The sequence below is a fragment of the Microtus oregoni genome, unplaced genomic scaffold (genome assembly GCF_018167655.1).
Source record: "Microtus oregoni isolate MIOR12 unplaced genomic scaffold, Mior012 000008F_ref0000371, whole genome shotgun sequence".
Classification (NCBI taxonomy): domain Eukaryota; kingdom Metazoa; phylum Chordata; class Mammalia; order Rodentia; family Cricetidae; genus Microtus; species Microtus oregoni.
The window spans coordinates 58,937,165-58,951,385 of NW_024543067.1; the positions used below are offsets into that span (position 1 = coordinate 58,937,165).

Sequence of the window (14,221 nt, forward strand, 5' to 3'; positions counted from 1 at the left end):
GTCCTCTGGAAGAGCAGCAAGTGCTCTTAACTACTGCGTCTTCCCGGTCCCCTTGTTTCATCACCTTAAGCACAGAACCGCTCCCAGACAACATAGCAGGAGCTTTAGAAGTTGCTTTGCCCAGACCGGCACTCATTGGGCAGAGGCGCATTTCTGACACTAGGTGGCAGCATTGGGCAAAAGTTCTCTCAGAACGCCTAGGCCGCGCGCCATTAGGTGAGTGAAAACTTTTTAAAAACTTTTATTTCTGGTACAAACGATAAATATTTTGCATTAAAAATCTGGAATTCAAGTTTTCCTTGTACTTCATGCTCTCTTCCTGCCCCAGAACCTTGCCGAAGTACTTCAGTCCAACGGGAGGAAGAATTGGTGTTTGCTTGCTGAAGCAGCCAAGTTTGGTCCCAGGAAAGGCACATGTGGTGATCTCTGGGGCAGCAGTCTCCTGCTCCCCGGTGCCTCCAAGGCAGAGAGAAAGCACTTCAGACACGGGAGTTGGGACATGAGTCCCCAGAAGTTCCTCTCTGGTCAAAGGTCCCTTTGTTGGTGGGGTAGGCATGATGTCGGCACATACACCCCCGGAACAAGTTCCACAGAAGAAACCTGGGCCTGTGCATTTTGATTGCATGTATGTGGGACATTTCAGGGGACATGTAGAGGGAAGGGCACCAGTCTGCAGAATGATTTATCCCTCTCTGTCCCCAGATGGGCACAGGTAGGCATCAGGGCTGCCCAAGGTTGTCCCTGCTGGGCGACACCCTTTCACAGTCAGGCAAATGAGGCCGTGGCTTCAGCATGTGAGGCACAGGAAGGGACCTGAGGCCCTAGATAGGGTTGCCACATCCTCTGGTGGCCAGTGAAGAACTTGTGGACCCAAGCAGCTCTCCTTGGGTCAAGCTCCCCACAGTTAGGGGTCCTCATCCCAGAGGCACAACTGCCTCTGGGGTACATAGAAGTCAAAACTGTAGTTCTTCCTGCAGCTTCTGATGCCGCACTTGTATGGTGCTGGCCGGTCACGGCTGTGGCAATATTTGAGCATGCAAGGGTACCAGGCCAGGCTCAGACTGTAGCGGCAGGCACAGGGCTTTCCTCGGTCCCTCACTTGCCCACAGCGGGGCAACTCCGTCTGCTCCTTGGGGAGGGCCTCGAACATTGAACCATCCACACCTGGGGGAAGAGGCAAGCAGGAAGAAGGTAGAAACAGCACAGCTTTCTCTCCTGTCTCCCCTTTCAAGGCTGCCCTGCGGACGGACACAGGGCTGAGACCCAGGCCTGAGGCAAGGCTAATGGGTTATACCAAATCATAGCCATCCTCCACGGAGTCTCAACTATGTGCTGGGGATTCAAAGTCGGCCCAGAGAAGTTCACTGACATGGCTGGAGTCATACAATGAAGGGGGTGGGGGGTGGGGGTCAGGACCTGAAGCAGGCCTGTCTGATTTCACAGACTACACTGGGTCAAGCAGCCACCAATGCTTTAGATAAAACTACCTGAAGGACATCACCTGAGTGGGCACGGCAGGGATGGGGACAGATACAAGAAGAGCATGCATGAGGAGTGACAGGGACCCACCCGACCAGGACTCTGCTTGGCGACTATGGGAAGGAACAAGCGCTAGGGTCAGGCCTGCCCCTTCATTTGGGGTGTGGTCTGGTATTATGGAAATGGACACAAAGTTCAGCCCTGCCTTGGGAGGGGCAGGCTTCTCTCTGTGCAGCTGGCTGGGCAGAAGGCCCAGGAGCAAGCATCTTGAATCTCCCTGTCCTTTCTACACACAGGACTTGACAGTCCTAGCAAAGGGACCTGGAGAAGGACCAGCAGAGTGGCAGAGGAGCCCTTCGGAGCTGGGAGGAGACCCTGAGGGCTCTGGGAGCAATGCCGGCACCAGGGACGGTGAGATGCTTCCTGTGAGAGGTGCCAGCAGACATGACAGCAGGAACATCTGTGTCTTCACTATGGGTAGTGACAAGAATGTGGCAAAGTCTCCTTTCCCAGACCTGGCAGGCTGTCTCCTGTGAGTCTCCTCATCCCAGCCACGTAGTCACCACCTCCTCCAGAAGCCTTCGTGCCCTGTCCCAGCCTACCCTGGGGGGTTTCGCCCTCCTCCCAGAATGCCTGCCACTCATGACTTCACACTCACACTGAACTGGTGCCAAACAGATCTACCCGCCACCAGCTGCAGCAACAGGGTGTCCACACTGGGCCTGTCTGTGTGGTCCATCCGTGAGGGGCCTCAGGAACTCGCCCCCAAACACAACAAAGAGTCGCTCAGCCAACCTGCTTCTCCCTCTCCCCACCGAGGGCAGCCCCCAGCTGACCTCGCTGCTCCGTCCAGAAGCGGACATCATCCTGGCGTGTGTAGATGGCCTCAGCGGCCTCGGCACATACATTGCGGAGATGGGGACTCAGCAGGCCCGCCTGGCTGAAGTTCACAGCGACGTCCATGTGTAGCTGCTCCAGACTCCGCACTTCTTCAGCCTGCCGCACCGCACGGGGGTTTTTCTGTAGATGCAAGAGGAGAATATCGCCTGCCATGCCCTCCTTGATCCCAGGCCCATGGAGCCAAAGCAGTGGAGGGGCACCGAGCCCCAACCCAAGAAACCAATGCTTCAGGGGCAGTTAAGGCATTTCTGGCTTCTACACGAAGTGGGCTGTATACAGAACTAACTTCTAGAGCTTGCTGGTAAGTTCAAGGTGCAGCTGGGAGACAGGCTAGGGTTAGGTAGGCTAGGCAAGCTGTTTCGGGGTACGTCAGTGTGGACATATGCTTGCTGAATCCAAGGGACTACATCTTTCCAAGAAGAGCAGGCAAAGGGAAAGCCCTGGAAGGGAAGACGCCACAAGGCAGCCAAGACAGGCTATGGAAAGCTGGAACTCCAGGGAGGGATCCAGTGGTCAGTGAGTTGAAAGGCTGCAAGTGGCCTTTCTGACACACTTTCATGGTTGAGTTCTGATTTTAACCGCTCCTCAACAAGGAGACGAAGGCTCTACAGACAAGGTCATTTGTCCAGTATCCCTAGCTAATGAGGGACACGGGGAGAGGTGATGTTCAATACATCTTCAGAATCCACGCCTCTATCTCCATCCAAAGAGAGGTAGGGCCTGGGCCAGCAGCTTGGGGTGACCTGAGAGTTGGGGCTCGATACAGGTTAGAGATCTGGGGCTCTGTAGTCAGTCTGGCCTGGAGCAAAACCAGGGGACTGGGACTCTCAATGACTGCAGTGTTGAGAGAGTGTGGGGAGGAAGAGCAGGGTCGGAGTCTGAGTTTGAATGAGGACAGGGTGACCTCAAGGGTGGGAACTCTGGGTCAGGGCCTGACCAGACAAGCCTGGGTGGGTGCTCACCTGCCGGAGCTTGGCCATAGCCTCACTGGGGATAATCTCATTGTGCTGCAGCCGGGTGACAAAGCAGAGCGCCTGGAACTGATTCTGCCCCTTCTCCAGCTCCCCCAAGATCAGGGCTCGGAAGATCTTCACATCCTGAAGAGGAAGAGAGAAACGATGGAGACCAGCTGGAGGGAGGAACCCCAGACCAGCCCTGGACACTGCCCCAGTGCCTTCCCCAAAGACAACGCCTTCTCCTGCCCTAGGAAACGGCTTATCTTTTCCATTTATACCCGTGACTTCAAAGATCACACCTCAAATGATTCCACAGCTTTCTGGAAAACTGACAAGTGAACCACTGAAGAGGTTTTCAAAAGAACCCTTTGACCAGACAGACCTTCATCTAAAAAAAAAGACAGCACCTATTTTTGATACAGATTATCTCCCCATGGTAGAGACCCCAGTGTCCTTAATCAGAGTGGATCAGGGCTCCTGAGACCACCGGGCAGAACACCATGGGGGAGTGGCTACGTTTTTTACAAGCACCCATTCCAGAGCTTTCTGGTACTCAGAACATCCCTGGGTATTCTGCAGTCAGCCTAGCCCCTGGCCCTCCACCTCCATCCGGGATCAGGAGGCAGAAGCAGCTGGCTGCAGCTGTGGCAGCCTTCGAAGGCTGGAAAGGCTTACCTTTTCTTTCCCTCTCCACTTCCCCTTTCCCCATGGGGGTACTCATGGCATGACCAATGGGCCAACAGCTCCTTCCTGTTCTGAATCACTGCATGCATGAGGGAGGCTGGAGCAGGAAGAGTGAGCAGAGCCTCAGGCACCGTGTGTAGTCTGGTTATAGCTAGAACCTTCTGCTCCATCCTCCACACCCTGACCCCCAACCCCAAGCACCTTGCCTTTCTCACCTACTACATTCCTAACTCTGCTCCTCCCTGGGGAGAAGGAAGTCAGCAGAGGTCTCAATCTGTGAAGAGCCCTCCTGCCACAGGGGCATCCTGGCCTCAGCCACTATGGCTGGGAATCTTCCTGGTCCCTATGCCAATGGCTCTTCCTGGACACCCGGAGATGCGTCCCTAGGCTTTTCATTGCTCAACACTTACACCTGGGCTGCCCCACCAGGAAGGCCCCTTCATTGAGGGCTTGCTGTACAACTGCCAGGGTTCAAGTGTTTGTAGAACAGGCTCAAGAGAGTTCCCTGGGATTCTAGATATAGGCAGGGAGGGGTAGATGGTTCCACCATTAGCTGCCCCAGGCTTTTCCAGGCCTCACTGTGACAGGGGACAGCTTGTGTACCTGACAGGTTACTGTGGAGCTTGTGATATGGAAGGAAAGAGCCCTGAGCACTGTAAGCAGAGGTTACTGCCATCATTGTAGCGACCAGCAAATGTCACCGATGATCTGGGACAAGTGCCCATCATCTTTGTTTGGTTTGAGACAGGGTTTTCTATGTAGCCCTGGCTGTCCTGGAACTCGTTTTGTAGACCAGGCTGGCCTCGAACTTAGAGATTCATCTGCTTCTGCCTCCCAAGTGCTGGGATTAAAGGCGTGTGCCACCACACTGGGCTAAGCATCTTCTAAAGCCTTGTGGCTTTCACCGACCCTGTAACTCTGCAAGGAATCTCTTGCACTTTTACTAGAAATGACTTTAGTAATGACTTTATTATAAATGCTGGGGATGGGAATGGGGAGAGCGATTTCCTAAAAGAGAGAAATGGAGTCTCCGCTGGGGAGAAAGGTTCCACGAGGCCCCTTCTCATCCAGCGCCTTGGAAGGAAGGTGAGTCAGCTTGGCTTTACTCCCACTTCCTCTAGACAGGAAATCCCTTCTTGGGTCACCATGCTGGCATCTCCTTATCCTGCCAGCCTGGGCCATCTGATCTTCCATCCACTCAGGTCGGCTGAGGGGACACTGGGGCTGATCTGCTGGTGGCAGATCCCATCCCGGGCACAGTTCCTGTCAGGTGGGAATCCACACAAGATCTCTCTCTCTCCGAGAGTCTGAGTCAGGCAGTACCTGGGAGGTGTCTCATGTAGGATCCAAAGTCCACCTTGCTGGTATTTTTAGCTCTGCCCCTTGTGGGAAGGCTATCTGGATAATGCCTTCTTCTCTATGCCACATGCATGAACTACCGGGTGGCTTCAGGGCTGCTGCGGGGCTCAGTGAGCAGCCAGCCACCTGCCCACCATAAGCAGTGGAAGGCACCGAACATTTAGAGCCAGACCTGAGACCAGAAGAGCTCTGCTTGAGGAGCTGATAAGATGGCTCAGTGGATGAAGTGCTTGTCATACAAGCACGAGGACCTGAGTCCAATTACCAGCACCTATGGAGAAAGAGGGTTTGCTGGTATGTGCTTGTAATACCAGCACTGAAGACAGAGGCCAGAGGATCCCTGGAGCTTTCTGGCTAGCCAAGCTAGTCTAATCCATGAACTTCAGGTCCCAATGAGGGACTAGCTCAGAAAAAAAAAAAAAATGAGTAATGACACCTGAGGTTGACCACTGGCTTCATCCACACACATGTATATGCATACATGTTCACATGTAGGTGCACACGTGCGTACCTGTGCATTCGTGAATACATAGCTGCTGTATGCACACTGCTTGAGACACCACACACACACACACACACACACACACACACACACACACGAAACCTGCTTGAGTTCCTTCCCTGTTTCAGAATTAGAAACCAACAGCAACGACAAGCACCAGATGCTACCAACATGGGAAGCTGCCTGGGTGCAGAAGGGAGGGCTTCTGGCCGAGGTAGAGGAAGTCCTCTGTTAACTGTGGAGGGCGAAGTTTCACTGATGTTGATAACTGGGAAAGAGAAACTGCTGTTACTGTGTGTCAAACGGATTGCAACATCTTATCTGAAGTCGCATCGACAGGCGGCAGGGCTCAACTGTGATGGAGCCTGGATTGGGTAACCCGCTCAAGGTCATGGATTTAGGGGCAATGCCCCTGGGATTTTAACCCAGGTGGTCCAGGCTGTTCCAAAACTGCCCATGCTGTCCCAAAGTCGAGCTTTTTCCCCAGAAAACACAATTGCTTCCTGAATCAACTAGTCTAATTTCCCTGATGTTAAACTAAAGAAATAGGCAGAACAGGTGTAGTGTATTCCTAGTACTTGGGAGGTGGAGGCAGGAGGATTGCCAGTTTGAAGGCAACCTGGGCTACATAGAGAGATTTTGTTTCAAAAGAAAATGAAGGGAAAGCGGAATCAGGGAAGAAAGGAGGGAGGGAAGAATGAATGAACTGAGGCCTAGGCCCATAGAGCCAGTAGAGCGGCAGACAGGACTAGAGCCGGGGTCATTTCCCATCATATTCATTTGGCCACTATCACTAAATCCTTGGTTGAATGCCCAGGAACATGGCAGTTCTGCTCTCACTGTGTGTGCCTAACAAACAGCCTGACGCAAATAAAGCACGAGGCAGGAACATCGCCTACCCCATCTAGCTACACTGTGAAAAACTCTTTCTATCCAGGTTCTCTGGTCTTCTTGATCCTTTCTCTCCCCCCGCCCAAGTCACATGTCCTCTGCTGGTCCCAGAGAGGGGGTGGGCATCACATCCTGACCCCCAGGCAAGGCTCCAGAACAGACAGAAGGACAGTGTGATGGAGCTCCTCTGCGGGGCAGATGCATTGGGAACATCTGGACAGGTGTTAAGTCCAAGCCAGATGGAAACCCGGCTCCCAGCCTCTCTCCTTGCCTAGAGTCCTCTGGGATGATCCACCTAGATGTTGTCAAATGCTCAAGGCAGACAGCACAACAGAGTAAGAGCCTTTGGCAGGGGACAGAGATTTAGCATCTGGACCTCCCAAACTTGGAGGGCTCTGTAATGTCCTTTCTCCCAGGAACCTTCAGCCCATAAGGAAGTACTGTGGCATACAGCAAGAAGAGGCCAGGCAGGAACAGGGAGGGTTGAAGTTCTGTCTGTGGATGAGGCAACATATCACAGTAGCTAAAATGGAATGCTGAGCCGGGCGGTGGTGGCGCACGCCTTTAATCCCAGCACTCGGGAGGCAGAGGCAGGCGGATCTCTGTGAGTTCGAGACCAGCCTGGTCTACAAGAGCTAGTTCCAGGACAGGCTCCAAAACCACAGAGAAACCCTGACTCGGAAAAAAAAAAAAAAATAAAATGGAATGCTGAGAGCCAGGGCTCCCTGCTTTGGTCCCTGGCCTTGCTGCTACTGGCTACATAACATTGGGGCGAAATCAGTGTAAAATTCTCTTGAGTCTTAGCTTCCACACTTGCAAAATAGGCCCAGCAAGAGTACTGCCTTGAGGGACTGCTGGGAGCAATGGAAAAGTGAAAAAGCTCAGGACGTGCGTGGGTGGAACTCTGGGTTTCTCCCCTGATTCTGCAATCCCTCGTTCCAGACATCATCTACTCCAGCCCTGAGAAGTGGTAAAGATTGCTCTGTAGATGGACTGGAGGTCCAGGCAGGTCGGGGACCCCTGTGAGGCTTGCGTGCAGGAAATAAGTAGGAGAACAAGGACTAGTCTTCCCCTAGGCAGGACTTTCATAAGTTTCTGAAAGGCAGAGGAAGAACCACGTATAAGGGCCCTGTCGTTATAGGACTTGTGAGGAGAGGAAGGCTGACTTCACACAGTGAAGTCACTCTTATACACACTTACACCTTCAGAGCAGGTATAACGCCTAGAGTTGAAGTTTATGCTCACTACTATGGAGGCAACAGATGGATAAGGGAGTAGCTATCCTTGTAAGGGCAGGGCTGGGGTGGAGGAAGGACAGGAAGGCTCCCTAGACTGAGGGTGGTTCTTGAGACAGAAAGGATGTACACTTTCCAGCCAAGAGTGAGGTAGGACATCCAATCACCCCTCCACTTTGCTGGCCTCGAGTATTTAATGTCGTCACTGTCTGCACTATAAAGTGTACCCTAGAGGCTGCCACCCCAGGCTCCTGCCCAGAGTAACTCTCAGGTTGCTTCTATAGTGAAATGCAGTTCCTAGCATGAGCAGTGTAGGATCATTTCCTGGACCTTTCTGTGAGTCTGTTACTCAGAGGGGATGTCCCACACCTGAGGAAGGTGGACAGAAGGGATCTGTCTCAGCTCCCACACACTCCAGCTGCTCAGGCACGGTTCAAGGTCAGGATCTCCAGTCCTTAGAGCCACCTTCCCAGTGCCCAGCCCACCTCATTTAAATTCTCTCCTAGACTCATTGCTCCAGGCCAGGGGCACATCTCCTTCTCAGTGCACTCCTGCCCGCTAGGACACAGTGGATGCTTAAGAAATGCCTGACCAGGCAGACAAAACAGCAAGGGTATGAGGGGGTCCTGAGACCAGCGAAGGGCCAGGTGGGAAGGAGAGGGGGAGCAGGGGAGGGTGGGAGGTGACTCAAGAGGCAATCAGCAAGAGTGGCAGGATCTGGGGTCTAGGAACTGGCTAAAGAGCCTGGGCTTAACTCTGCAGGTCCCTGGATGTCACTGGTGGGTTCTGAGCCTGGGGCTGGTGTGGTTCACACCTGGCTTTGACTCAGTGTGAGGCTGTGCCCCGGAGGGTATACACTAACTCTAAAGCCACTTGCGGTCCTTGTATTACATCTGCTTGGGGAATGATTCATCCAGGTCCTCTGTGGTCTGGCTCTGGGGTCAAAGACAAGTGGCTGAAGCCTGTTTATGTGGCAGCTTGGGGCTGGCACAGGGCAGAAGCTCCGCGTTCACTAGCTGGGCGAATGGGTTCTGTATCTTCTTGGCCTTACCTATGGAGGTGGAGGGACATACTCCAGCAAGCGGACATTCAATGGCTACCACTGTTTTGCATTCTAAAAGGCCACTTCATAGGATCATGAGGGGAAAGGGACTTCACTAGTCACACAGCTGTAGGCCAGCACCAGAAACCAGACTTTCCTACTCTTAGGGCAGTGTTCTGCTTCACCCTGAGGGGATTCCTCTGCGTCCTCCCCCCCACCAGTCTATCTTTCTGAGACCCACCGTGTTTCCCAGAGAGAGGGGGGCTACTTTTGGCTCAGCCTTGATGGGGTTCCATGGGAACAGGGAAATGACAGCAGACAGCTGTGCTGGAAAAACACCCGTGACAGGAGACACCCTGTGTGGGCCCTTCAGGCCGCTTCCCCAGAGAGGCCCAGAGAGTGCTTCCTGCAGGGGGAGGGAGGCCTGGGCCTGTGATGGGCCAAGACAGGAGCAGCATGGCCCTCCATGGCTGCCTGTGAGACTTAGAGAAGAGGGCAACACACGGCTTGGGCCACTGTTATTGGGATATTACTTTACCCTCAGTCAGTCTAGTCCAGCTGACACACCCAAGTTTATACTGGCTTTCCCTACCCCTGGGCTACAGTCTGCCATCTTTCACACAGATCTGTTGTTCTTTTCTCACATAATGGCTCCCACCACTCACACACACACACACACACACACACCCTCAGCAGGCTCTGGCTCCCATCACACACACACACACACACACACACACACACACACACCCTCAGCAGGCTCTGCCTCCCATCACACACACACACACACACACCCTCAGCAGACTCTGCCTCCCATCACACACACACACACACACACCCTCAGCAGGCTCACATCACACACACACACACACACACACACACACACCCTCAGCAGGCCCTGCCTCCCATCACACACACACACACACACACACACACACACACACCCTCAGCAGGCTCTGGCTCCCATCACACACACACACACACACACCCTTAGCAGGCTCTGGCTCACACACACACACACACACACACACACTCACACACACTCAACAGGCTCTGTCTCCCATCACACACACACACACACACACACTCAGCAGGCTCTGCCTCCCATCACACACACACACACACCCCTCAGCAGGCTCTGGCTCACACATTATCTCACCCACAGCCCAACCACTCTGCTTAGACAGGCGCTGTGAGCCACGTACCATCACCTCAGCTCCCCTCACTCCCTTCAGGCTCCTAGACTCCAGCTCCCAGCGCTCCAGGACACCCTTCCTCATCACACTTGCCACTATGCTACAGAGCAGCTGAAACCTACAGGGGCTCAGGGAGCAGAACTCTGTGTGTGTGTGACAGAGAGAGCCCAGGCCAGACAGCACTGGCCACTGCTCCAGGGCCTACACAAAGCAATACTTACCCCCACCCCTTCTAGCCCCACTCCCCTTGCTACTGGCCAGTTGGGGGCTCACTGCCTTCTGGGGAGTGTGCTCTGCCATCCCCATCCCCTCATCAGCAGAGCTCGTGACTCTGGGGCCCTGGCTGAGCCAATCTAAATATTTATCCCTCAGCTCCTGGCTGGAACTGCTTCATGACCAGACAAGGGGCCAGATTCACTAGGCTGGGCTGGGGAGGGCAGACTCAGGAGCCCCTTGTAGCTCTGTCTAGGCTCTTTCCCAGGAGGAGAACCAGATGCGCTCAACCCAGAGGTAGGATGGTACAGGAGACGTAGGCACCCTCACTGTGCACACAGACCTGGACAGAGGCTTCTTGTTATAGGGTTAGTACAACTACTACCCAGGACCCATGCCCCTCACTGCCAGTTCCCAGCCTTCCCAAGAGCCCCTCATGCTCTGTCAGCCAAATCCTAAAGGTCACGGCAATCCTGACTGCCCCAGGGGAACAATGTGAGGCTTTATGTGGATCAACTGCTCCCCACTGTCTAGCTGACTCAGAGCTCCTGACATGGGGCACCACACTTCCTTCTCAGTTAGATTCCAGCCTCCCTCACTCCCTGTCCTTCATCGGAATCCCCACTGACAGGTAAGTAAACACTGGCCAATTTAAAGGACAGAAGTTCCTAGTGATGAACTGGTCCCTAGTGCAGAAGACAAAAGTTGGAATTACATGTGGGATGGAGAGATGCAGTAGAGGGGCCTGCTTGGCTGCCTGCATTGGGACGACATACATTTTTCATAGGTCCCTTGTTCTGTAGAGTCCCCTCAGTCACTCTGCCCAGACTCACAGAGGCTAAACGGCCGGTTGCATCACACAGCCAGCAAAGGGAAGAAAAATGCAGGGACCTGGCCTTTTACCCCCCAGAGCCACCCAGGGCACTGGTGAGAAATCAACCGTGGATTCCCTGGGAATGATGAGTTTGGGGAACAGGGCCCACACCAGCCGTATATAAAGAAGTGTTTGTGGGTTCCTGTGCACTGGGTTCTTCCACACTCCTCCTGCTTCTCCACAGTGTGTTCCATCCTTCTCAAAGGAGCCCACGCAGAGTGCCAGAGGAGCCCAGTCAGTCAGAATGTGGTACAAGGATCCCTGGGAGCTAACCCTGAGTCACTACCAGCTGTCTGACCGAGCTTGTCACCAATGTCACCTCCAAGCTGAGTGTGTGCCTCTGAAGAGAGCAGGCAAATGTGCCTCATGATGCGGCAGTGCGGACAATTAGGACCACATGCGTGATCAGAGTAACTGTTCCATACAGGATGCCACATACCCTGTCTGCATCTCCAGGCTGGGTCATCCGCCTGCCTGCCTGTGGGGTAGGTGTCTGTGTGAGCTTACCCGCTACTCCTCTACAGTCTGAGGAGTCCAACAACAAATTCCACCCATGCCCTGTTGTGGAACAGAATATTTGTTCAACTATGTAAAGATGGGTTACATCTGTCTGTGTTGCAGAAGAATTGTTTAACTATGTAAAGATGGGTTGCTTTTCTTCATGCTGCATTTGTTAATTCATGTAAAGGTGTGTTGCTTTGATTTATGCTGCATTTGTTTAGCTACGTCAAGATGTGTTGTTGCCTGCCTAAGGCACACGATCGGTCTAATAAAAAACAGAACAGTCCATAGCTAGGCAGAGGAGGGATAGGTGGGGCTGATGGGCTGAGAGAAAAGGCAGGCCAGCAAGTTGGGGGCCAGACAGATAGACACAGAGGAAGCAGGAAAGCATGCTGGACAGTATATGGATGCAGTAAACTAGCCTGAGCTCAGCACACAGATGAACAGAAATGAGTTAATTTAAGTTAAAAAGAAAAAAAGAGGGGCTGGAGAGATGGCTCAGCAGTTAAGAGCACTGACTGTTCTTCCAGAGGTCCTGAGTTCAATTCCCAGCAATCACATGATGGCTCACAACCATCTGTAAAGAGATTTGGCATTCTCTTCTGAACTGCAGGCATGCATGCAGGTAGAACACTGTACACATAACAGATAAATAAATCTTAAAAAAAGATTTATTTTTTTTTTTTTTTTTTTTTTTTTTTGGTTTTTCGAGACAGGGTTTCTCTGTGGCTTTGGAGCCTGTCCTGGAATTAGCTCTGTAGACCAGGCTGGCCTCGAACTCACAGAGATCCGCCTACCTCTGCCTCCCGAGTGCTGGGATTAAAGGCGTGCGCCACCACCGCCCGGCCCTATCAAAAAAAGATTTATTAAAAAAGAAAAGAAAAAAGCGCTAGCTAGAAACAAGCCTAACCTAAGGCTAAGCACTCATAATCAACAATAAGTTTCTGTGTCTGTATATTTGGGAGCTGGTTGGCAGCTCAAAGAGAAAGCCTGCTACAACCCCCCTTTTCCTTCTGCGGCAGGCTACACTATTGACTCCAGGTGGTGGATTTCAGGTTAGGACTCCATCTGGACATAGCTTCTCTGTCAAGGGGCGGGGGGAGATGCCAGGGAGTGCACTTGATCACAGGCAAGACTTTGTACTCTGACCCAAGGAGGAGTTAAGCAGATATGGAGGAAGGATTAGAATTGGACCCAAGAGTCCCACACACCCTTTAGTTCCTGTATACTCCTGAGAAAATGCTCTGTGCTCCAGAGTTCTTCCTCAGAAAGCACATCCGGGGTACAGAGATGGTTTCAGTTAGGAAACTGCTTGCTGTGCAAGCATCAGGAACTGAGTTCAGATTCCCAGTACCCGTGTAAGGAGCAGGGCATGATTGTACACACCTATGATATTAGCATTAGGCAGGAAGAGAAGCAAGAGACTCCCTAGAGCTCACTGGCCAAGATCAGTTCAGCTAGTCTTGCTGAATCTCTGAGCTCCAGATTTAGTGAGACACCCTGACTCAAAAATACAAGGTGGGAAGTGATTGAGGAAGACCCTTGATGCCAACCTCTGGCTTCTAACATGCATCTGTACCTACATGAACATGTACACATGCATACATCCAAACTCCGCACGTAAACCCAAACACAAAGTACTTTTTTTCTATCCTTTGCTGCCCAAGGTTTCTAATCCATCACGTATTCCATGCCAAACCACAGAGAGCCCAACACAGGGTAGGATTTAGGACCTTAAGACCTTCTCTTCTTGTCCTACACCGATGTGATATGACATCCTCCTGGGACAGTGTCCATGTAAAGTCCTCACTGACAACATCCCACAGGAACCCCACCCTTGATCTGGGACAGGCAATGCGATGCTTCCTGGATGGTTCTTTCCTCTGGCTTCCACTTACCCATTGGCACCCAGGACAGGAAGCAAGTTTCTAATCTCCCTGGGTTGTTGGCCTTTTCAAGTAACCCTGGGCTAAGCCATGGCACTATGTGACTCTTGATACTGGCATTCTCTTCCCAGCTTCAGCCCATGAGTCCCCACAATCCCTTTCTTCTCCACTTTTGGAGTGGGAGTCCTTCTCCTCCTCCTCTTCCCCACCACCCTGATGCAATCACACAGGACTTTTTTCATATCTTGCAGCCTCACCTACCCTTTGTGGCCAGCCCCAAAGCAGACTGCTTGTGACGTGACTCATTCCTTCCCCTGCTTTTGGACATTCAGACAGGGGGACAGAGAGCTTGGACAGAGATAGCATGGGGGAGGGAGCCAAGAGGGCTGTCAGATAAGCAGCCAGAGAGAGATGGTAGCGCGCCCGCTATTACTGTGCTCAGTGGCTATATACACACAGTTCAGATTATATACGCAGGGTTTGGATGTCCCAGGAGGTGTTGCTCA

The 14,221-nt window shown here is 52.7% G+C and overlaps 1 protein-coding gene across 1 annotated transcript; it reads right to left on the minus strand.

Moving 5' to 3' along the window:
- Positions 1 to 226: 226 nt before the first annotated feature.
- On the minus strand, positions 227 to 4,044 carry Oaf (out at first homolog). Its single transcript, XM_041656876.1, has 4 exons — positions 4,011 to 4,044; positions 3,342 to 3,634; positions 2,316 to 2,499; positions 227 to 1,164 (listed from the first exon to the last, which is right to left on the minus strand). The coding sequence occupies exons 1-4, from the start codon at positions 4,042 to 4,044 to the stop codon at positions 905 to 907; spliced, it is 771 nt and encodes a 256-aa protein (XP_041512810.1). The 3' UTR covers positions 227 to 904.
- Positions 4,045 to 14,221: the final 10,177 nt, after the last annotated feature.